The 23,703-nt window shown below is 46.7% G+C and overlaps 1 protein-coding gene across 3 annotated transcripts in view; it reads right to left on the bottom strand.

Moving 5' to 3' along the window:
* Positions 1-23,703, bottom strand: part of LOC140207739 (NACHT, LRR and PYD domains-containing protein 3-like) — a 97,927-nt gene that overhangs the window by 12,513 nt on the left and 61,711 nt on the right. For all 3 annotated transcript variants that reach the window (XM_072276299.1, XM_072276298.1, XM_072276300.1), the window contains 4 exons: positions 21,358-21,515; positions 17,138-17,309; positions 16,973-17,044; positions 266-1,997 (listed from right to left, as the gene is read on the bottom strand). In XM_072276299.1, coding sequence (XP_072132400.1) covers positions 266-1,997; positions 16,973-17,044; positions 17,138-17,309; positions 21,358-21,515 — 2,134 coding nt within the window. The remainder of the gene's footprint in view (positions 1-265; positions 1,998-16,972; positions 17,045-17,137; positions 17,310-21,357; positions 21,516-23,703) is intronic.

The raw sequence follows: 23,703 nt of genomic DNA, 5'->3' as shown, positions 1-23,703 counted from the left end.
GGGGGGTGGGGGCTGCATGGAGACATCACTACAGAGGAGTGAAGTGGGGGAGTAAACAGCCCCACGGGGGAGTGAGCTGGATTGGGGGGGTGGGGGCTGCATGGAGACATCACTACAGAGGGGTGAAGTGGGGGTGTGGAGATGGGGAGGGGGTGTAAACAGCCCCACAGGGGAGTGAACTGGGGGTAAATAGCCAAACAGAGTAGGGGGAGGGAATTGTGCCGGATATGAGCAGCAGAGGAGTTAGAGATAAATGAACAATTACCCCAACTCCTGGCACTTGTGCAGTCGGCTTCGGAGCCGTTGGAGTCCTTCACTTTGAATGTGGCAGCCCGTCAGGTCGAGGTGTTTCATTGCATCACAGGACTCTATAACATGTGACAGGACCGTGCAGTCAATCAGGGTCAGTGGCAGTCCACTGAATGAAAGTGTTTCCACAGATCCCAGTGTGGCCTGAGCCAGTTCACGATTCCGAGACTCAAACAGACAGTGCAATGTGTTCAGGAGGCTCCTTTTACCAAGTTTACTCCATGAATTTTCAAGTTGGCGTTTAAACTCCTCCTTCACCCAGTCAATCACTCGACAGGCGGTGTCATTAGGAAAAGGACCCAGAAGCTCCTCCAGGACCCGAGCTGGAGATGAAAGACCAGCAACAAAACGGAGAAACATCTCAAATCGTCCATCTGTCGTGCTGTGGGCTTCAGTGAGAAGTTTCGGGATATCCCTACCACTTGCAGTTAGAAATTGTGCAAGTGCAGCGACGAACTCTTGGACGGTGAGGTGTGGGAATGTGTACACCACGCTCCAGGCAGAATCCTTTCTCTCCAAAAGCTCCATCAGGAACCCAGACAGGAACTGGGAAGGCTGGAGATTGCAGCTGTTCAAATCTCCATCTGTAAACACAACCTTCCTCTGGGACACTCCTGTGAAGGCCATCTGACCAACTCTGACCAACACATCACGGGGGTTCTCAATCTCACGCCCGTGGTTTTTCAGGATGTTGTAAAGATAGTAGCAATAGAGTTGGGTAACAGTCTTGGGAACTCGCTGCGGGTCTCTATCTTTTTTGGTGAAGAAGGGGCCCAGTGCCAAAACGAGGATCCAGCAGTAGGAAGGGTTGAAGCTCATGGTGTACAGAATATCGTTCTCCTCCACGTGTTTGAAAACAGCTGCTGCCACTGTCTGATCTTCAAAAAACCTGTTGAAATATTCCTTCCGTTCCTCACCCACAAATCCCAGGATTTCAGCCCGGACACAGATCTCTGCCTTTTCCAATAAATGTAACTCAGTGGGGCGGGTGGTCACCAGCACTGAACACCCTGGGAGCAGCTTGTGCTGGATTAAACCGTACACAATGTCCGACACTTCACACCACCACTCAGGATCTGGGCACTGGTGCTTGGGTTCCGTATCTCTCCGACTGTCAGCAAAATCGATTTTGTGCTTGAATTGATCCAAGCCATCGAATATAAACAGCAATCCCTTTGGATTATTCCAGACTTCTCTCAGGATTTTCTCAAAGTAAGGATACTGATCCAGAATCAGTTGCCTCAGGGTTATTCTACTCTTAATGAAGTTCAAATCCTGGAATTTGAAACTAAAGACAAACCGGAATTGTTGGTATATTTTCCCCGTGGCCCAGTCATAAACAATCTTTTGCATCATTGTTGTTTTTCCTATCCCTGGGATTCCGACTACTGCTGCCGAACTCCCAGATTTGGATTTACCCCGGGAAAAGCTGCTCTGGAACAACTGATCAGTCTGGATTATTTCTAACTCTCTCTGGAGTTGTTTCATTCTCAACTCCTCATGGTCCCGGCCTGTTGCCAGCAACTCATCTTCCACCAGTCTCCGAAGTCGAACAGTAGAAATGACCGTGAGCTTAGTGTATTGATCGACCAGCTGGAAAGCCTTCACCTTCTCCGTCATCAGGATTGTGTTCGCTCTCAGTGTTTCAGTTTGTGCCCGCAGAGTCTCCTTGTGTTTCTGTTGAACATCTTCCAGGGGAACAGAGAGAGAAAGGTTTCCAAAGCAACAAGAACTTACAAATCCCCAACTCCATAGAGAGGAGGTTCACCAGTAGATTCCAATCCTGGCATTTGTGGCTGAGTATCAAGGGCATTAAAGGTTCATTTATTATTATCCATATACAACTCTGAAATTTGTCTTCTCCAGATAGCCACGAAACAAAGAAAGAACATGAAAGTCATTCAGAAAGGAAGATCAACCTCCCCCCCGTACAAAAAAGAACTGCATCCCGATCACCAACCCTTCAAAACCCCCCCCCTTCCAATCAATCACTCCCCTGCACATAAACAAAAACCTAACAGAACCTCAACCCCAAACAGGGGCTGAAGGGGAGGCTCTTGGTTCTGTCACCTACTCCTGTCACCGCTCACAGCCCTGGCAGGGATGCAGGTGGATGCTTAGGGTTAACCACCTGGGAGGGTGCCTGCTGACAGTCTGTGAACCTCGAGCTCCCAAATCATCAGGAACTAAACTGGCATTGGAGACAGGAAGAGCAACGTGCAGTGTCCTGGCACCTTGTCGTACCTTGTGAGATCAGTTTATTGTTGACGCCTGTACCAAGATACAGTGACAACCTTGTCTTGTATATCGTTCACACAGATCACATCATTACACAATGTATTGAGGTAGAACACGGTCAAGCAGTAACAGAATGCAGAATAGTGTGTCACAGCTACAGAGAAAGTCCAGTGCAGTCAGACAACATTGTTTTTCCTCGTAGCACCTCGGACAGCAAGTTTCAAAGATACAAAGGTTCATTTATTATCAAAGCATGTATCCATATACAACTGTCATTTTTTTAATTCTCCAGAGAGAAACAAAGCAAAGAAACAACATAAAAGTAATTCGGAGAGAAACATGAAACCAAAACACCCCCCCCCCCCCGTCCCAAAAAGAACAGCATCGCGATCATCAATCACCCTCTTCCTGGCACAAAATGGAACAGGAATATCGATTCCCAAAAAACCACCTCTGCCCCACACAAAAAACTAGCAGTATACTAACGGAACCTCAACCCCAAACACCCGCCCCTCGCACAACAAAACGGCAAAGGAACGGGCGATAAACACAGAATCTAAAAAGCATGAAGTCTGGAAAAAATCCACAGTCCATAACTACAGAATCACGACATCATCCTCCAATATCACCGACATTCATCGAAAGAGAGGGACACCACACAAGATAGCGAGGCCTACCCGCCTGCCACAGAGAGCCACACTGCGATCGGCCGCTCACAGACGCCTTCTCTGGCAGCGATCAAAAGGCAGGCAGTCGGCACTCGCCCTCAATGTCTCAAACTTCCTCGACATTTTAGTCGCCGATTAATGGACCCGTTAAACAGCGAAACCGAGTCGAACATCGGCTCCCGCCACACCTCAGAGTTTCTCCTCAGCGAGGCCGTCCCAATACACACTCGCTTCCCAGGATCTTCCCCAAGCCAGCCAAGCCCTGGATTGCTCAAATGGTCTCCCAGCTGTAAATCCCGGGATTGCTCTGACAGTCCCGGAAACACATTTAATGTGAAAAACAGACACAAGAAAAGTTTAAAAAAAATATATTTTCATGTGCTATTCGAGAGATGTCGACTGAGAGAGTGTTGTACGCTGGCGTCATCTTGACAGAAAAGCACAAGGATAAACAGATTGAACTGTAGCCATGATGCCTGTCACTGATGCTCTGGACAATTTTCATGGGTTACATAACACAACGTCCGTGATGAAAGCCACGTCTCCCCAGCTGTGATGGTGGGCAGCCATTCTCTGTAACACCAGTAGATATGAGGAGGACGCTGAGAGTCAACTCTCCTAAGAGTGCAGGGCCAGGAAACATCCCAGGCCGAGTAGTCAGAGAGCTCACTGATATCTTCACCGTCATCTCCAACGCCTCGCTCATCCACGCTGCTGTCCCCACACGCATCAGTTCGGCCAGCATCATCCCCGTACCAAAGAACTCTGCACCGTCAGAACTGAACAGCTACCGCCTTGTGGCACTGACGCCAATTGTCATGAAGTGATTTGACTGGCTGGTAATGGCACAAGCCAAAAAACTCCATCCCTGCCACACTGGATATGGAATGATAAGCTCATGGACAGAACATCTCCACGATAGATGCCACGGCACCTGGTTTTCCGGAGGTGCTGATCACAATATGATTGAGTTTGACTTGAAATTTGACAGGGAGGAAGAAACGTCTGACACAGCAGTATTTCAGTGGAATTAAAGAAATTACAGTGCTCTGAGAGAGTTGGCCAAAGTAAATTGGAAGGAAATGCTGGCAAGGATGTCAGCACAGTAGCAATGGCGTGCGTTTCTGGGGAAAATAAGGAAGGTGCAGGACATGTGTATTCCAAAAAATGAAGAAATACTCAAATGGCAAAATAGTACGACCGTGGCTGACAACAGGAGTTAAAGCTTTTGTAAAAACAAAAGAGAGGGCATACAACAAAGCCAAAAAAAAAAACAGGAAGATAGAGGACCGGGAAGCTTTTAAAAACCTACAGAAAGCAACTAAATGAATCATTAGGAAGTAAAAGATGAAATCTGAAATCAAGCTAGCAAACATCAAAGTGAATAGTAAAAGCCATAAATAGTCATGTATGTAAAATTTAAAACAGAGATGAGAGTGGATGAAGGCCCCATAGAAAATGAGAGCAGAGAAATAATGACAGGGGATGAGGAGATGGTAGATGAACTAAATGAGTAGTTTACACCAGTCTTCACTGTGGAAGACCACTAGCAGTATGCCTGCTGTAGTGTGTGAAGGAAGAGAAGTGGGTGCAGTTGCTGTTACAAGAGAAGGTGCTCAAAAAGCTGAAAGACCTAAAGGTACACAAGTCATCCGGACCAGATGAACTGCACCCCAGGGTTCTGAAAGAGGTAGCGTTAGAGATTTTGCTGGCATCAGAAATGATCTTTCAAAAATCATTGGACTCTGCCATGGTGCCAGAGGACTGGAAAATTGCCAGGAAGGCAGCAGAAAGGAAATTACAGACCAGTTAGCCTGACCTCAGTGGTTGGGAAGATGTTAGAGTCAATTTTTAAGGATGAGATGATGGAGTAATTGGTGACACAGGACAAGATCGTGCAAAGTCAGCATACTTTCCTTCAGGGAAAATCTTGCCTGATGAACATGCCGGAATCTTTTGAGGAGATTACAAGTAGGATAGATAAAGGGGATGCAGTAAACATTGTATATATGGACTTTCAGAAGGTCTTTGACAAGGTGCCACACATAAGGCTGCTTACAGGAAAGTTACTAACGTGGTTAGAACATTGGCTGATTGGTAGGAGGCAGCAAGTGGGAATAAAAGGATCCTTTTCTGGTTGGTTGCCAGGAAGTAGTGGTGTTCCGCAAAGGGCCGGTGTTGGGACCAGTTCTTTTTTTATGTTGAATATCAAAGATTTAATGAAGAAATAGATGGCTTTGATGCCACATTTGCAGATGATACGAAGATTGGCGGAGTGGCAGGTAGTGTTCAGGCAACAGATAGGCTGTGGAAGGATTTAGACAGATTAGGAAAGTGGCAAATGAAATTCAAGTTGGAAAATGCATGGTCAAGTACTTGGCAGTAGAAATAAGTGTGCAGGCTATTTTCTAAATGAGGAGAAAATGAAAAAAAATCTGAGATGCAAAGGTACTTGGGACTCCTTGTGCAGAACACCCTGAAGGTTAACTCAGGGTGTCCCGTTTGACTCCTATAACAGAGCCAGCCTTTCTAATCAGTTTATTGAGTCTTGTTGGCATCACCCGTGTTGATGTCATTCTCCCAGCACACCACCACTAGAAGATTGTACTGGTGACAAGAGACTGGTACAAAATGTGAAAGAGAGGCCTGCATACTTCAAAGGACTTCAGTCTCCTCAGGAATTAGAGGTGACTTTGGGTTTTCTTGTACACAGCCTCTGCATTGTCTATCCTCAAGTCTATCATCCAAGTGCACCTCCAGGTACTGTTAGGACCTCACCACATCCACGTCCTCACCATCAATAGTAACAGGGAGCAGAGCAAGTTTAGTCTTCTTAAAGCACATCACCATCTCCTTTGTCTTACTGATGTTGAGCTGCAGATGATTCAGCTTGCACCACTTGACAAAGTCCACCACCAGGGCCCTGCATTCATCCTCCTGTCCTCCCTTTATACACTCAACGATTGCTGAGTGATCAGAGAATTTCTGCAGATGACATGACTCAGTGTTGTACCTAAAGTGCAAGGTATACAGGGTAAACAGGAAGGGAGCCAAAACCGTCTCGTTATCAGATTTTTAAAAAAATCTGAGTTGCGACATTTGTAAATTGAGATACAAATTTCAGGATCTGCAACTTAAACACGGTGCCCAGCCAATGCCCAAATCCATGACACATCCATTCCATTTCCCAGCCAATGCCCAAATCCATGGCACATCCATTCCATTTCCCAGCCAATGCCCAAATCCATGGCACATCCATTCCACTTCCCAGCCAATGCCCAAATCCATGGCACGTCCATTCCATTTCCCAGTCAATGCCCAAATCCATGGCACATCCATTCCATTTCCCAGCCAATGCCCAAATCCATGGCACGTCCATTCCATTTCCCAGCCAATGCCCAAATCCATGGCACATCCATTCCATTTCCCAGTCAATGCCCAAATCCATGGCACGTCCATTCCATTTCCCAGTCAATGCCCAAATCCATGGCATGTCCATTCCATTTCCCAGCCAATGCCCAAATCCATGGCACATCCATTCCATTTCCCAGTTGTGGAAGAATTTAAGACTCTTTGGATATGTAGGGGTTAACCTAATAGCTTGCGAATGCTCTTAAAATTCAGCTGAAGTCCTTGCTCTTAGAATTTAGCTGAAAGTCCTTCATAATGTCTAAAGAAAAATGTTCTGGTGCCGCACTTACGTAATGCTGTTGTTTGTTGAAATTTAGGCCAAGTTCAAAGTCACGTTGTTTGTTACATTCTAGGCCTACGTTCACAGTCAAGCAATGTTATTATCAAGTGCTTTTAGTCACGAACACTGTGTCTATATAATGAAGCGTGTCTGAAAGCTAACCAGAGCTTCTGAACACCACTTTTAGGAAAAGCGGCTCTCTGTGATATCACGTATAAGTAAAATCCTTTAGTCTGAAACAATTCTCTGAGTTGGCCTGATTTGTTCTGTCTGCTGCTCCTGAGATTTTTCCACAACAGAATGGCGACGAAGGATGGGATCGCTATAGAGTACGCTTGAGCAAAAGCAAGACAGCGGCTCTTATGCTTGAGCTGAGGCAAGATAGTGGGGAGTACGTTTGAGCGGAAGCAAGACAGCGGCTCTTACGCGATTCTAGAAGAAGAACCCTAGGCGGAAAAGGAGAAGCAAGACAGAAAGGTGCCTTCCAAGTTGTGATGGAAGATCAGTCTCCGAGCTGAAAGGGGGAGACAGGTGTCCTGCGTCCTAGCTGAAAGGGGGATGGCAGGGGTTGCTCGTGGGAGTACCAAAGTAACTACCGATCAATTCCGTGACTGAACTCAGAGACCTGTGGAAAGACAGAGGAAACACACCAGTAAGCGCTCATTGTGTACATAGTGTGTATAGAGAAACTTTGTGCTGTCTTAACTGAAATTAAAATCCTAAACAGGAAAAACGGGAAGTGCCAGCAGTCGGTCGGCTAGCGCTGATCCTGCTAATAAACGGAAGAGTTCCAGAGGTAAGACGAAGGCTTTGAGCACTCAACTGCAGATAGGAAAAAGACGCCAAAAAAGATTAAAAAGGTAAAACGGCACCACCAGCAAATAGGAGACCCCTTCGTCCCACCTGGATCCCCGGTGGATATGGTAATCAGAGACACCGGAGATGATCGTTATTGAGTGGTCACATGGGGATTGGCCGTAATAGTTTGAGACTAATCCAGCTCTGGGAGGACACTACACGAAATGGGGATGGCGACCCAAATTGGGATGCTGATTACATGTTGGGATGTTTTAAACAACGGAAGGAGGTGGCCAACCTCCAAAGGAAAAGGAGATTAAGCAGCCTGAAACAGAGAAGGCTGGGGCTGAAACAAGACCTGCCACGGCACTTTACCCACAACTCCCCGTACTAGCCAGTGCCCCATTGGCACCCAATAGCGAAAAAGACGATTTAGTAATGACGACGACTGCCTTGGGACGACCCGCACCCACTCCTTACAACCCCCATGAGAGAAGTTCAGGCACCTGACACCCCCAGCAGAGCAGCCATCACTGTAACGAGAGAAGAAGGGTCTCAGGAAAGAGGAATTGAAGCTGAGGGAGCTGAAGGAAGTATTAGCAGCACTAGAGATGACTAAAACAAAAACGCCTGAAAAGAAAAAAAAGAGGCAGGAAAAGAGAAAAAGAGAACGGAGGATAAGCTTTTAACAGACACCTTCATGATATCTAAAGCAGCCCCGTTTCCCCTGCTGGGTCCGCAGACCCTTTGTAAATTTGGGGCAACACTGCACTGTACAGCTGAAGGTATATACATGGAGCTTCCTCAAATTAGGGTCCCTCAAATGTTACAATTAATGAACAGGCGAGAAGAGGACAGTTCGGACCCCGTACTATACTGTTTGCAGCTGGATAGTAATCTCTGTGCTTGGCAGGTTCAGAGACATTGATAAGACGAGCCAACCTCCACACGCAAAATCTGCAACACTTGATTAATAGTGGCTGAGAAAAGAAACAGCTCCATTGCACGGTCTACTACACTTTACAAACTGACCCGCACTATGATCAGGCTGTACACCCTTAATTAAACGGTAAAGCTGAAGGCAACACTGTGTGTGTATTTTGGTCCCAAGGGATCAGAGCTCCTGGTGGACTTAGCGGAAGATCAGAAAAAAAGATTCGACTAGGGGACTCCCCAATCCCTCATTTGACAATGGCCATAACACCACCAGTGAAGCCGAAAGATAGCAGGACGATGATAAAATGATTGGCGAAACAAACCAAGGCTGTTTATACTATAACCTTGCCAGTACTGAGACAGGAAGCCCGAATATAATTCTTTAATGAAAAGGAGGGGAGAATTATGTTAAAGTCCAAGAGCTGGGAAACAACCTTTGAAAAGCAACTGCACCACCAGAAGACCTTCTACTTCCCCCTAGAGCCTTAACGCGGGTACCAGGGAACCTACGGGCCCAACATAGCAGTCATCTGAGGTCAATGTCACAAATGACCTGACTTGGTCCAACCAAGCAGAGTCCACTGCCAAGAAGGCCCACCAGTGCCTTTACTTCCTGAGAAAACTAAAGAAATTTGGCCTGTCCCCTAAAACCCTCACTAATTTTTATAGATACACCGTAGAAAGCATTCTTCTAGGGTGCATCACAACCTGGTATGGAAGTTGTCCTGTTGAAGACCGAAAGAAGCTGCGGAAGATCATGAACATGGCACAGCACATCACACAAACCAATCTTCCATCCTTGGACTCACTTTACACCACACGCTGTCGGAGCAGTGCTGCTAGGATAATCAAGGACGCGACCCACCCAGCCAACACACTTTTCATCCCTCTTCCCTCCAGGAGAAGGCTCAGGAGCTTGAAGACTCGTACGGCCAGATTTGGGAACAGCTTCTATCCAACTGTGATAAGACTGCTGAATGGGTCCTGACCTGGATCTGGGCCGTACCCTCCAAATATCCGGACTTGCACCTCGGTTTTTTTGCACTACCTTATTTTCCATTTTTCTATTTATGATTTATAATTTAAATTTTTAATATTTACTATCGATTTGTAATCAAGGGAGCAGGAAGCACAGAATCAAATATCTCTGTGATGATTGTACGTTCTAGTATCAATTGTTTGGCGACAATAAAGTATAAAGTATGTGGGAAAGGTCCAAACAGCTCCGGAGCATAAAGTTACTCTAAAAAAATGTGCCACTGCCCTGTATTAAACAGTACCATATAGCTACTGAAGCTGAAAAAGGTGTCGCTCCAGTAATTGACACATTGCTGCAAGGGGTGCTGGTGAAGACACAAAGCATGTATAACACCCCTATATTGCAGCCGGAGAAATGAATGGCGTTTTGTGCAGGACCTAAGAGCCATTAATAAGATAGTTATCCCTATCGTTCCGCTGGTGCCGGACACCAACATTATGCTTACTTCTATACCTGCGAGAGCTAGTACCTTTACTATAGTCGATCGGTGCTCAGCATTTTTCTCCATACCTTTGCATGAGGGTAGTCAGTACTTATTTGCCTTTACTCATAACAATGAGCAATATACGTGGACACGTCTGCCCCAGGGATATACCAAAAGCCCTGCAGTTTATGCTGCAGCAATTAAGAATGATTTGGCCGAAAGCCAGCTGTCCGAATATTCCACGCTGATTCGGTATGCAGACAAGCTCCTGTTAGCTTCTGCCACAGGGCCAAAACATCTGACCAATTCTTTAACACTCCTTAAACCTTTGGTGAGAAGAGGGCACAGGGTGCCTGTGGAGAAAATGCAGTTTTGTCAAGAGACTGTCCAGTATCTTGGATTCCAGCTCAGTAAAGGTTGGCGAAGTTTGGGAAGGGATCGAATAAGAGCAATAAAGAAGGTCCCAGTCCCCAAAACAAAACATGACATTCTTTCTTTCCTGGGCATGGTAGGGCACTGTCGACAGTGGATTCGCGAATACCGAGAGAGGGATGCAGTAATGCGTTCTGCTACATTGAAAACAGAGCCCCTCATCGTGGAATGGACACCCAAAAGGGAGAAAGCCTTCCATGTCCTAAATGCAATGGTAGAAAAATCTATTCCTATTGTATTGGATCACCCATGTAACTGTGATAGTACCCCATGCCGTAATGCTACTGTTGAATTCAGCTGCTACTTAGCATTTTATCACGGCCAGAAGGGCAAATTATGAGCTGATTCTTCTCTCTCGATCCAACTGTACGTACAAAAGATCTCCGGCTATTAATCCAGCTACTTTTGTTCCGTTACCATCTGCACAGCAGGATGGGGATGACCATGACTCCCTGCTCACAGTGGAAGCCACTACTACTCCCCCACCAGATCTGAGAAGCGAACCTATTGATAACCCTGATTTAATTCTTTTCAGATGGCTCTTTGCACCGCCCAAGAGACGATCTGTTGCTGGCAGGATATGCTATAGTAACTCCCCACGAGATACTAGAAGCTTATGCCTTGACAATAGGAACATCAGCGCAGGCAGCAGAACTCTATGGCATTACCCAAGCTTGCTTTAATTTTGGCCAAAGGAAAAGCTGCTAATGTTTATTCGGACTCACGTTATGCGTTTGGGATAGCACAGGACTTTGGGCAATTGTGGAAAAATGGAGGATTTATCATCTCGTTGGGGAAAGTGAATAAACATGCCTCCTTCGTACCACAAACAAAAGGAATTCTGCGGATGCTGGAAATTCAAGCAACACACATCAAAGTTGCTGGTGAACGCAGCAGGCCAGGCAGCATCTCTAGGAAGAGGTGCAGTCTACGTTTCGGGCCGAGACCCTTCGTCAGGACTAACTGAAGGAAGAGTGAGTAAGGGATTTGAAAGTTGGAAGGGGAGGGGGAGATCCAAAATCATAGGAGAAGTCAGGAGGGGGAGGGATAGAGCCAAGCGCTGGACAGGTGATAGGCAAAAGGAATATGAGAGGATCATGGGACAGGAGGTCCAGGAAGAAAGACAAGGAGTGGGGCGGGGGAGGGGGAGAGACCCAGAGGATGGGCAAGAGGTATATTCAGAGGGACAGAGGGAGAAAAAGGAGAGTGAGAGAAAGAATGTGTGCATAAAAATAAGTAACAGATGGGGTACGAGGGGGAGGTGGGACCTAAGCGGAAGTTAGAGAAGTCGATGTTCATGCCATCAGGTTGGAGGCTACCCAGACGGAATATAAGGTGTTGTTCCTCCAACCTGAGTGTGGCTTCATCTTTACAGTAGAGGAGGCCGTGGATAGACATGTCAGAATGGGAATGGGATGTGGAATTAAAATGTGTGGGCACTGGAAGATCCTGCTTTCTCTGGCGGACAGAGCGTAGATGTTCAGCAAAGCGATCTCCCAGTCTGCGTTGGGTCTCGCCAATATATAAAAGGCCACATCGGGAGCACCGGACGCAGTATATCACCCCAGTCGACTCACAGGTGAAGTGTTGCCTCACCTGGAAGGACTGTTTGGGGCCCTGAATGGTGGTAAGGGAGGACGTGACATCAATCCTAATATACTTCCATCCCCCATCAGGAAGGTCTACGCTTCTTTTTGGATTCCAGACCTAATCAGTTCCCCTCTACCACCACTCTGCTCCGTCTAGCGGAATTAGTCCTTACTCTTAATAATTTCTCCATTGGCTCCTCCCACTTCCTCCAAACTAAAGGTGTAGCTATGGGCACCCGTATGGGTCCTAGCTATGCCTGCCTTTTTGTTCGGTTTGTGGAACAATCTATGTTCCGTGCCTATTCTGGTATCTGTCCCCCACTTTTCCTTCGCTACATCGATGACTGCATTGGCGCTGCTTCCTGCACGCATGCAGAACTCGTTGACTTTATTAACTTTGCCTCCAACTTTCACCCTGCTCTCAAGTTTACCTGGTCCATTTCCGACACCTCCCTCCCCTTTCTAGATCTCTGTCTCTGGAGACAGCTTATCCACTGATGTCTACTATAAGCCTACTGACTCTCACAGCTATCTGGACTATTCCTCTTCTCACCCTGTCTCTTGCAAAAACGCCATCCCCTTCTCGCAATTCCTCCGTCTCCGCCGCATCTGCTCTCAGGATGAGGCTTTTCATTCTAGGACGAGGGAGATGTCTTCCTTTTTTAAAGAAAGGGGCTTCCCTTCCTCCACTATCAACTCTGCTCTTAAACGCATCTCCCCCATTTCACGTACATCTGCTCTCACTCCATCCTCCCGCCACCCCACTAGGAATAGGGTTCCCCTGGTCCTCACCTACCACCCCACCAGCCTCCGGGTCCAACATGTTGTTCTCCGTAACTTCCGCTACCTCCAACGGGATCTCACCACTAAGCACATCTTTCCCTCCCCCCCCTCGGCATTCTGCAGGGATCGCTCCTTACGCAACTCCCTTGTCCATTCGTCCCCCCCATCCCTCCCCACTGATCTCCCTCCTGCCACCTATCCGTGTAAGCAGAACAAGTGCTACACATGCCCTTACACTTCCTGCCTTACCACCATTCAGGGCCCCAGACAGTCCTTCCAGGTGAGGCAACACTTCACCTGTGAATCGACTGGGGTGATATACTGCGTCCGGTGCTCCCGATGTGGCCTTTTATATATTGGCGAGACCCGACGCAGACTGGGAGACCGCTTTGCTGAACATCTACGCTCTGTCCGCCAGAGAAAGCAGGATCTCCCAGTGGCCACACATTTTAATTCCACATCCCATTCCCATTCTGACATGCCTATCCACGGCCTCCGCTACTGTAAAGATGAAGCCACACTCAGGTTGGAGGAACAACACCTTATATTCCGTCTGGGTAGCCTCCAACCTGATGGCATGAACATCGACTTCCCTAACTTCCGCTAAGGCCCCACCTCCCCCTCGTACCCCATCTGTTACTTATTTTTATGCACACATTCTTTCTCTCACTCTCCTTTTTCTCCCTCTGTCCCTCTGACTATACCTCTTGCCCATCCTCTGGGTCCCCCCCCCCCACCTTGTCTTTCTTCCCGGACCTCCTATCCCATGATCCTCTCGTATCCCTTTTGCCAATCACCTGTCCAGCTCTTGGCTCCATCCCTCCCTCTCCTGTCTTCTCCTATCATTTTGGATCTCTCCCTCCCTCTGCAACTTTCAAATCCCTTACTCACTCTTCCTTCAGTTAGTCCTGACGAAGGGTCTCGGCCTGAAACGTCGACTGCACCTCTTCCTACAGATGCTGCCTGGCCTGCTGCAGTCACCAGCAACTTTGATGTGTGTTCCTTTGTACCAAAACTTTTAGGAGCTATACAGTTGCCACAGACTTCAGTAATAATTAAGTACGAGGCACACACCTCAGCTGAGAATGAGGTCTCCAAGGAAAATCTGTTTGAAGACATGATAGCAAAACAGGTGGCCCTCCAGCGACAACCTGTGCGACAGACCCCTCGTGTTGAATCGGGAGGGAAGGAGCTGCCTGTGTGTATGGACGTCCAGCAGTTGCAGGAAGCCCAAAATCTCGCCTCACGGCAAGAGAAATGTGCCTGGAGCAAATCTGCATGTTACCAGAGTACCAGGCTATGGCATCACTCAGATGGCCAAGTGTGTGCCCGTAGAGTTTATTTTTGCCCCCGGCTCGCCTGGCACATGGCCAGGCTCACATGGGCAAAGGAGGGATGCAGCATGCCATCACTCAACAATGGTACTCCCCAGGGATAACAGTAACTATCGAGGAGGTAGCACGAACTTGTTTAGTTTGCCAGCAAAATAGAGGAAAGACACCCGCTAGATTTGATCACCTGTCCCAACCGGAAATTATACCTAGATTTGGAATTCCCCTCGGGATAAGTCGCGACATTTTACAAATAAAGTAGTGCAGGGACTGAAGGAAGCCTTGGGGTTCCAGTAGAGATTGCATATACCCTACCAGCATCAGTCCTCAGGTATGGTGGAAAGAGTAAACGGGGAAATAAAAGCAGCTTTGACAAAAGTTTGTCAGCAAAACGGTCTCAGACAGCCAGAGGCAATGACCCCTAGTAACGTACACTCCTCTGTGAAAATCAGAAGAATAGAAATACAGGACTTGCCCCTCATGAAATTTTGGTGGGACGGACTATGACAACAGGAACTAAGCCCCCATGACCCCAGAAAAGGTAGCGCTGATATGGAATGATGAGAAGACACTGAAATGTGCACAAGCATTGTGTCAGGAGCAGGGAAATTGTATGAGAGGGTCCGGCAAGCCCAGGCACCTTTAGCTGAATGTAACATGCATCCGTTAAGCCGGCAGATAGAATATATGTGAGATCAATGAATAAAGATTCTTTCTGTCCCAGGTGGAAAGGCCCCTACCCAGTGCTGCTAACAATCTGAACCGCGGAAAAGGAGAATGGATTCACACTACTAGGTGCAAACTGCACCAGGAGCTGGAAGACAAGGAAGTATGAAGCTGACAAGCCAGATGCTTTTATGGGGACTGATACTGGGGGGAGTTAGTACGGCCTTATCCAAAAATACCTTTTTGTCTTTCTGTTGCACTTATGCCAGTCAACAAAGTGAAGTGCTGGACTCTGGTTGGGTGTGAGTAAAGATACCTCAGCGTACCGCCCAGGGAATGTCCCTGGAATGGGTCCCCCTGAACGGAAGCGAAATGCTTTCTGTGAGACTTATGAACCAATTTAACACATCCCATTCCAACTTTAGAACAAGAGATTGGCAGAAGATGATAAACGACTGTGATGTCAGTGAAGGGGATTGTGGATGTACCTGTTTCAAAGGATGGTACCTCCGTACCCCGACAGAGGGAAAAAGGATGCCCTCCCTTGAGTTAGTAAATACACAGAAAACTGAAAATGGAATTTGTTATTGTAATACGGCGGTGCGGAAATGGGACATTTTGGGTAATAGCTCTTGTACTGAACAGAGGCAGTATGTGGGGAAAGAGCTTATCCTTGGTTTCCAGGGCCGCCAGGCAAAAATGGGAAAGTGTCCCCAGGGAATTGGAGGGGCTGTTGTTATTTGGCCTATATAGTGCCCTCCATGAATCCTATAAAAGATATATTGCAACACCTTTATTTAAGGCTAAGTAAGCGAGGGATAATGGAAAGTGTAATGTTTTGGATGGTAGCATTTCTCTCATATGGTGTGGCCTGAAATTCGCGAGAAATTATTAAAATGACAGCCGCTGCAGAGAAATTGGCCAATGTCACTGCCAATGCCCTAACTGATGTGCAGACACAAGTGAAAGACCTCACAACAGAAGTAGTTGCCCTTAGGATGGTAGCCTTGCAAAATAGAATAGACCTGGACCTACTCTTAGCCGAAACAGGAAGGACAGCGTTGTGGTGGGGCAGGAATGTTGTATTTATATTCCCGATGCCTTAGAAAACATAACTGACTTTAGTCAACACATAAGAGGAAAAATTGAGGAGATTAGAAAGATAAGGAAACAGCTTAAGAATTTTGGTTCAGGAACAAAATGGTGGGAAGTAATAGAGGGATGGTTTTCTGGCTAGGGAAGCTGGATTACCCATGGGATAATTATAGTGGTAATCGTATGTGTTTTAGGGTGCTGTGTACGTGGAGCATTACGAATGTGTTGTTACCAGTTAATGAAAAGAGCCTTGCTCGGACCCGAAAATGTCCCTATGATAATCCAGATTGTGAGAGAAATGCGCAGTAAGCAAAGCTGGTGGGGAGAGGAGGTACATCCTGGCAAAGAAACACCCTTTCCAGAGGGATATGAGGAGGAGGAGGAGGAAATACCTTATGAGCAGTGTTGATCTGAAAGGATCAACAAGGAGGGAATTGCAGAAGAATTTAAGACTCTTTGTATATGTAGGGGTTAACCTAATAGCTTGTGAATGCTCTTAAAATTCAGCTAAAGTCCTTGCTCTTAGAATTTAGCTGAAAGTCCTTCATAATGTCTAAAGAAAAATGTTCTGGCGCCACATTTACGTAATGCTGTTGTTTGTTGAAATTTAGGCCAAGTTCAAAGTCAAGCAATTCTATTATCAAGTGCTTTTAGTCACGAACACTGTGCCTATATAATGAAGCGTGTCTGAAAGCTAACCAGAGCTTCTGAACACCGCTTTTAGGAAAAGCGGCTCTCTGTGATATCACGTATAAGTAAAGTCCTTTAGTCTGAAACAATTCTCTGAGTTGGCCTGATTTGTTCTGTCTGCTGCTCCTGAGATTTTCCTGCAACACCAGTCAATACCTAAATCCATGGCACGTCCATTCCATTTTAAAGTTGCAGCCATTGGCAGTCCCTGATTCTGCCAATATGAAAATAGGTAACAATAATCCTGCCAAGCAATTTGTTTGAATTGCACTGCATCACTTACCCTTCAGTTGTGAGGATAAATCCCCAAAACCCTGGGGAAAGCTGATGTCCATATATTCACCTGGATCAGGGCCTGTGGAATTAAACAGTTTTCATGAAATCAGATACTACCACTCAGCTGAGTGCTTCAATGTCACTTTGCGCTCAGTGTGCTGTTTTACCGTACCGAACTCCAGGATTTCTTTCAGTATTTTGTCCAACTTTGGTAACTGGTTTTGCATTTTCACAAAGGATTCCCACATCACCTTCCGGGTCTGGGCACCTTTCTTCATCACCAGGCCGAAGAGGAGTTTGGAACTCTCTGCCCGGTCTCCCTTCTCGGCGAGGTCAGCAACTTCCTGATAAAAACAGTGAATATTTTGAAGAATGGTCTGATGGACACAGCACAGGAATGAGAACATTTGCTCAGCTGGAGGACAGCAATTACTACCAGGTAATCGCGACTGCCTCTGCTGGTTTAAGTAGAAACACTAACCAATTAGAAGAATGAACTAATACCAGGGTTTCTGTTTGGCACATCCACTTCCCAGTCTGGATCCCGCATTCAGCAAGTGAGATGCCAACATCGCTGAAGGTCTATCCCCGGCCCAGCTTGTCGATGCAGTTACGAAAAAGACATGACAGTGTGGCCATGTTTCATGAGGAGTGGCAGAAGACGGTGTGTCACCAAAGACCCTTGAAAGTTTCCACAGGAGAGCATTCCAACTACTGAATAGACTTGGAAAAAGGTCCAGGAAGTTGAAAACCCAGCAACACACTATCCTGGCATCTGTTTTGCTGCTGATGAATCTCCTTAAGTACCAAGTCCCCTATGACTATTGCTCTACCTGACTTAACCCTACCCTGCTGAAAGCTGACCACAGTACTGTTGGTCCGGCGGCTGCTGCCTTGCCCAGATAGATCATCCCCCTCGGCACTATCCTGTTGCTGAGGGGAATGGCCACAGGGGGACACTGCACTGACTTCCTTCTCCCTTTACCTCTCTGCGTTCACCCATCTACTCCCCGAACACTGCACTCCGAGTGTAACCACCTGCACAAAATTTCATGTCTATCAAATGCTGTGCCTCTCAGATGATCCTCTGTTCATCCAGCTCCATAACGTGGTCTTTCATGAGCTGGAGTTGGCTGCACTTCCCGCAGGTGTAGTCCCTCACCTCACATTTTAAGAAAACTTATTTTCATTGTGTTTTTATTTATTATTGTGTTCCTGTTGTGTTATTTTAATGCTACATCGGATGCAGTGAAACAACCTTCCCTCTCTTCTTGGCCCTGATTCATAAGACCAGAAGACAAAGGAGCAGAAGTCAGCCATTCGGCCCATCGAGTCTGCTCTGCCATTTTATCATGAGCTGATCCATTCTCCCATTTACTCCCACTCCCCCGCCTTTTCACCATAACCTTTGATGCCCTGGCTACTCAGATACCTATCAATCTCTGCCTTAAATACACCCAATGACTTGGTCTCCACTGCTGCCCATGGCAACAAATTCCATAGATTCACCACCCTCTGACTAAAAAAATTTCTTCGCATTTCTGTTCTGAATGGGCGCTCTTCAATCCTTAAGTCATGCCCTCTCGTACTAGACTCCCCCATCATGGGAAACAACTTTGCCACATCCAATCTGATCATGCCTTTCAACATTCGAAATGTTTCTATCAGGTCTCCCCTCATTCTTCAAAACTCCAAGGAATATAGTCCAAGAGCGGACAAACGTTCCTCATATGTTAACCCTCTCATTCCCGGAATCATTCCAGTGAATCTTCTCTGTACCCTCTCCAACGTCAGCACATCCTTTCTTAAATAAGGAGACCAAAACTGCCCACGGTACTCCAAGGGAGGTCTCAACAGCGCCTTATAGAACCTCAACATCACATCCCTGCTCCTATACTCTATTCCTCTAGAAATGAATGCCAACATTGCATTCGCCTTCTTCACCACCAACTCAACCTGGAGGTTAACCTTAAGGGTATCCTGTACGAGGACTCCCAAATCCCGTTGCATCTCAGAACTTTGAATTCTTTCCCCATTTAAATAATAGTCTGCCCGTTTATTACTTCTGCCAAAGTGGCAGAGGAACTGAACGAGTATTTTGCATCAGTCTTCACTGGTTATACACTTTCCAACATTGTACTTCATTTGCCACTTCTTTGCCCATTCTTTCAATCTATCCAAGTCTCTCTGCAGACTGTCCGTTTCCTCAGCACTACCTATCTCCACCTATCTTCGTATCGTCAGCAAACTTAGCCACAAAGCCACCTATTCTATAATCCAAATCGTTGATGTACAATGTAAAAAGAAGCGGCCCCAACACGGACCCCTGTGGAATATCACTGGTAACCGGCAGCCAACCAGTATAGGATCCCTTTATTCCCACTCTCTGTTTCCTGCCAATCAGCCAACGCTCTATCCACGTATGTAACTTTCCTGTTATTCCATGGGCTCTTATCTTGTTAAGTAGCCTCATGTGTGGCACCTTGTCAAAGGCCTTCTGAAAATCCAAATATACAACATCCACTGCATCTCCCTTGTCTAGCCTACTGGTAATTTCCTCAAAAAATTGTAATAGGTTTGTCAGGCAGGATTTTCCTTTAAGGAATCCATGCTGAGTTCTGCCTATCTTGTCATATGCCTCCAGTTACTCCGTAACCTCATCCTTGACAATCGGCTCCAACAACTTCCCAACCACCGATGTCAAGCTAACAGGTCTATAATTTCCTTTTTGCTTCCTTGCCCCCTTCTTAAATAGCGGAGTGACATTTGCAATCTTCCAGTCCTCCGGAACCATGCCAGAATCTATCGACTTTTGAAAGATCATCGCTAATCCCTCCGCAATCTCCACAGCTACTTCCTTCAGAACACGCGGGTGCATTCCATCTGGTTCAGGAGATTTATCTACCTTTAGACTATTCAGCTTCCTGAGTACTTTCTCTGTCGTAATTGTGACTGCGCACCCTTCTCTTCCCTGCCACCCTTGAGTGTCCGGTATACGGCTGATATCTTCCTCAGTGAAGACTGATGCAAGACACTCATTCAGTTCCTCTACCATCTCCTTATCTCCCATCATGGCTGAAGCCGAAACATCAACCATTCCTCTCTCTATAGACACTGGCTGAACAAGTGGGTTCCTCCAGCTGAATGTTTTCATCTCCAGCCTGCAGCATCTGCAGCCCCGCATCTCCAGTGGCTGAGCTGTTTGGGTCTCTGTCTGTGTCTCTGTCTCTGTGTGTGTGTCTCTCTGTTGCTTTGTATCGGTGTGTGTGTGTGTGTGTGTGCGCGTGCGTGCGCATATCTGTATCTCTGTGTGTCTGTCTGTATCTGTGTGTGTCTGTATCTCTGTGTGCCTGTCTGTATCTGTGTGTGTGTCTGTATCTCTGTGTGCCTGTGTATATCTGTGTGTCTGTATCTGTGTCTGTCTGTATCCATGCCCACGTGTGCGTGTCTGCGTCTGTGCAAAATGCTCCATTTATTTACTCTGAGAATATGGATGTCAACAGCAAGTGCAAAACCGAGCAGAGTCTTGACGCTACAGGTCCTGGTGAAGAAGTGCACACAAAGGAGAGTTCCCAGTGGAAGTGAGGGAACGGAGACAAGTCTGCAAGCATGAATGGGAAAACTGCAGCTGACGATGATTCTGTCCCTTCCCCTTTTGGGTGCACAAATTCCTGTATTTGAGAGGTGCTGTCAGAGTCGGTTGTGAGTAACTACAGTGGATTTTGTAGATGGAACACAACAAAGATACTGTGCACCAGAGGAAGACAGACCGAATGCTTCGGGCGATGGCTGGGTTTTGTGATCCTGAATTGTGGGCAGTTACTTGTTGGCTTCGAAGTGAGGCTCCACCAGGCAAGTGGGGAGTACTTTGTCACACTCCAGACACATAGTTGTTTGTGGGAAGGCTTTGAGGTGGTTCAAGCAGAGCCACCAGTGACAGGGTACCCACAAGTGGTCTGCTTGTGTTCTGCAGCAGCCGATAGAACTGAAACTCAGGTAAACTTTACACCAGTGATGACAATTCCAATCAGAATCGAAGGCAAGTTGTTGGACTCCTGTTACAGATGCCCATTGCCTGGCTTTGTTAATGAAATGTTACATGTGACACTTGAATGATGAAAGGCCTTGACAGAGTGGATGTGGAGGGAGAAATAAACACAGTTTCTATTGGATCAGTACCTGCATAAAAAATCATAACATTGAGCTGTAACTTCAGGGCAGCTCACAGTGACAGGGGCGGAATAGTTCTTTGTGCAAAGTGCGATTGACGATCGAGTGGTAATTGTCAAAGTCTAGTTAATCGGCCACAAGTGACCTTGGTCTCTCCTCCATCTGATGCCATCAGTTCCACGATGTTAGATTAACCAGAACTCACCCTGTTCTTCCACTCACCTCGTGCTCCTGCCCACTGAAATGTCCCTCCTCCCTCAAAATCAAGCTGAATTCTTCAACCCGCTCTTCAATTGCAGGTGTCAGTCTTTGTCCGTAGAAATTTGCCAGTTGGAAATCGTCACAGTGGGACAGCGGCTCAAGGATTTCAGTCTTTGGATCTGTGAAAATAAATAAACTAAACACAAGCCGAGAAAGAAATGGAAATTAAATATTTACCCAAACACAACTGAGGAAGAAAATATAAGGAACCCTCACTGCCAGCCCAGCAGATGATTCTCCCTCAGTGCTCTGCACCGTGACACTTTGTCTGTCAGTTCAGCAATGTTTCCACTACCATGCGGGTGAATGGAAACTGGTCAAAATACACCTCATCTCCAGTCAGAATGATGGAATCAGATCAACCAACCAATCAGAACAGGGCCAATTCAAACCGGCCAATCAGGAACAGGCAATTCAGATCAAGCATTAAGCCCCGCCCATGCCCTGCACACTGGAGAGGGTATATAAGGAGGTGTCTCTGGTGGAACTCATTGTTTGACTAACTTGTGCCTGAGGAAGATGGCTGAGTTTACTGTGAAACGTTGTAATCGGTATCTGTAAGTACGTGACAGTTAAGGCCAAAGGAAAGCAAAGATAGGATGATGGAATATCGCTCGCCTCATTGAGTGAAGCTTCAACGACACTCAGGGAGCTTGATATGATGCACAACCTGAGGCACAGTTATTCACTCATTCCACCAGGCCCAAGAGAAAACCTTCCAAACCCATGAGCTCGACCAAGAGCAGCAATTTGCCCTTGACGCCACACATCATCAATCAAAGAACTCCCTCCTGCCCCATACCTCAGGGGCTACAGCAGTTCAAGGCAACAGCTCACCACCAGCTTCTTATGGATAAATACAGATGGATGATTAGCTGCTGGATCAGCCTGCAATGCCTCATCCCTTCAAAACACACCAAAAGGTTCCAGTGCCCAGTGTAACTATGCCTGCGTATCAGTTTCTGGTAATACTGTGGGGAAAATGATTTCATTAATACCAGATCATCTCCATTTATCCCAAATATCACAACACAGTCAACGCAGGCTCTTGTGGAAGCACCAGAAGGTTCAGGTCAGAATCACCAGAATTCTTCACCACTTCCCTGCCTTCTGTGGCCAGGGCAATTCTGATTTCAAACCACCAAGTCACTGACATAAAGATAGGCCTTTGAAACCTACCGAATGTTGAAGGGACTAGACAGGGTGGATGTGGAGAGGATGTTTCCTGTGGTAGGGGTATCCAGAACTAGAGGGCACAGCCTCTAAATTGAGGGATGACCTTTTAGAACAGAGATAAGGAATGTTATTAGCCACAGAGTAGCCTGCTCTGCCACAGACTGCTGCAGAGGCCACGTCTGTGGGTATATTTCAGGCAGAAGTTCAAAGCTTCCTGCTCAGTCAGGGCATCAAAGGATTTGGCGAGAGGGCAGGAGTATGGGGGTTGAATAGGATCTGGGATCAGCCATGATGGAATGGCAGAGCAGATGCGATGGGCTGAATGGCCTCATTCTGCTCCAATGTCTTATGGACTTATGATCAATTAAGAGGAAGTTGCCTACAGAGGGATACCTACAGATAAATTGAGTAGGACGTTATCAGGTGGTAGCAGGTAGGAAAGTACGAGGTTATTGATCGTGTGGATAGTCAAAGGCTTTTTCCCAGGGCTGAAATGGCTAACACACGGGGGCATAGTTTTAAGGTGTTTGGAAGTAGGTACAAGGGGGATGTCAGAGGTAAGTTTTCCCACACACAGAGTCAGAGAGTGGTGGGTGCGTGGAATACACTACAAGCGACTGTGGTGGGAGCAGATACAATCGGGTCTTTTAAAGAACTCTCGGACAGGTAGATGGAGCATAGAAAAATAATGGGATATGCAGTAGGTTAATCCTTGGCAGTTTCTAGAGTAGGTTACATGGTCAGCACAACATTGTGGGCCAAAGGGCCCGTAACCTCCTGTAGATTTCTATGTCCTACTTTAGCCAGATGGGAAAGACAGCAAAAAGGATCAGACTTATGGACATATTTTGAAGTATTGCAATATAAAAATACCTGGGAGCTGATGGGACAGTTAATAGTCAGCAACCCAGGTTAAATCCTGAACCCTACCGTCCTGTGTGTGTGCGGTTTGCAACTCTCCCGGTGATTCCATTGCCATTGAAAGGTTGTTTCCTCCTATGTTCCAAAATCTGGGGGTTGTTGTTATGGTAATTGGCCACGGCAAACTGCTGCCAGTGTTTCCGCGAGTGGGAGGATGAGATGACAGGAGGAACATAAACACGAGGAATTCTGCAGATGCTGGAAATTCAA

Source organism: Mobula birostris, chromosome 13 (genome assembly GCF_030028105.1).
Source record: "Mobula birostris isolate sMobBir1 chromosome 13, sMobBir1.hap1, whole genome shotgun sequence".
Taxonomy (NCBI): Eukaryota; Metazoa; Chordata; class Chondrichthyes; order Myliobatiformes; family Myliobatidae; genus Mobula; species Mobula birostris.
This window is presented reverse-complemented; position numbering and strand designations above follow the sequence as displayed.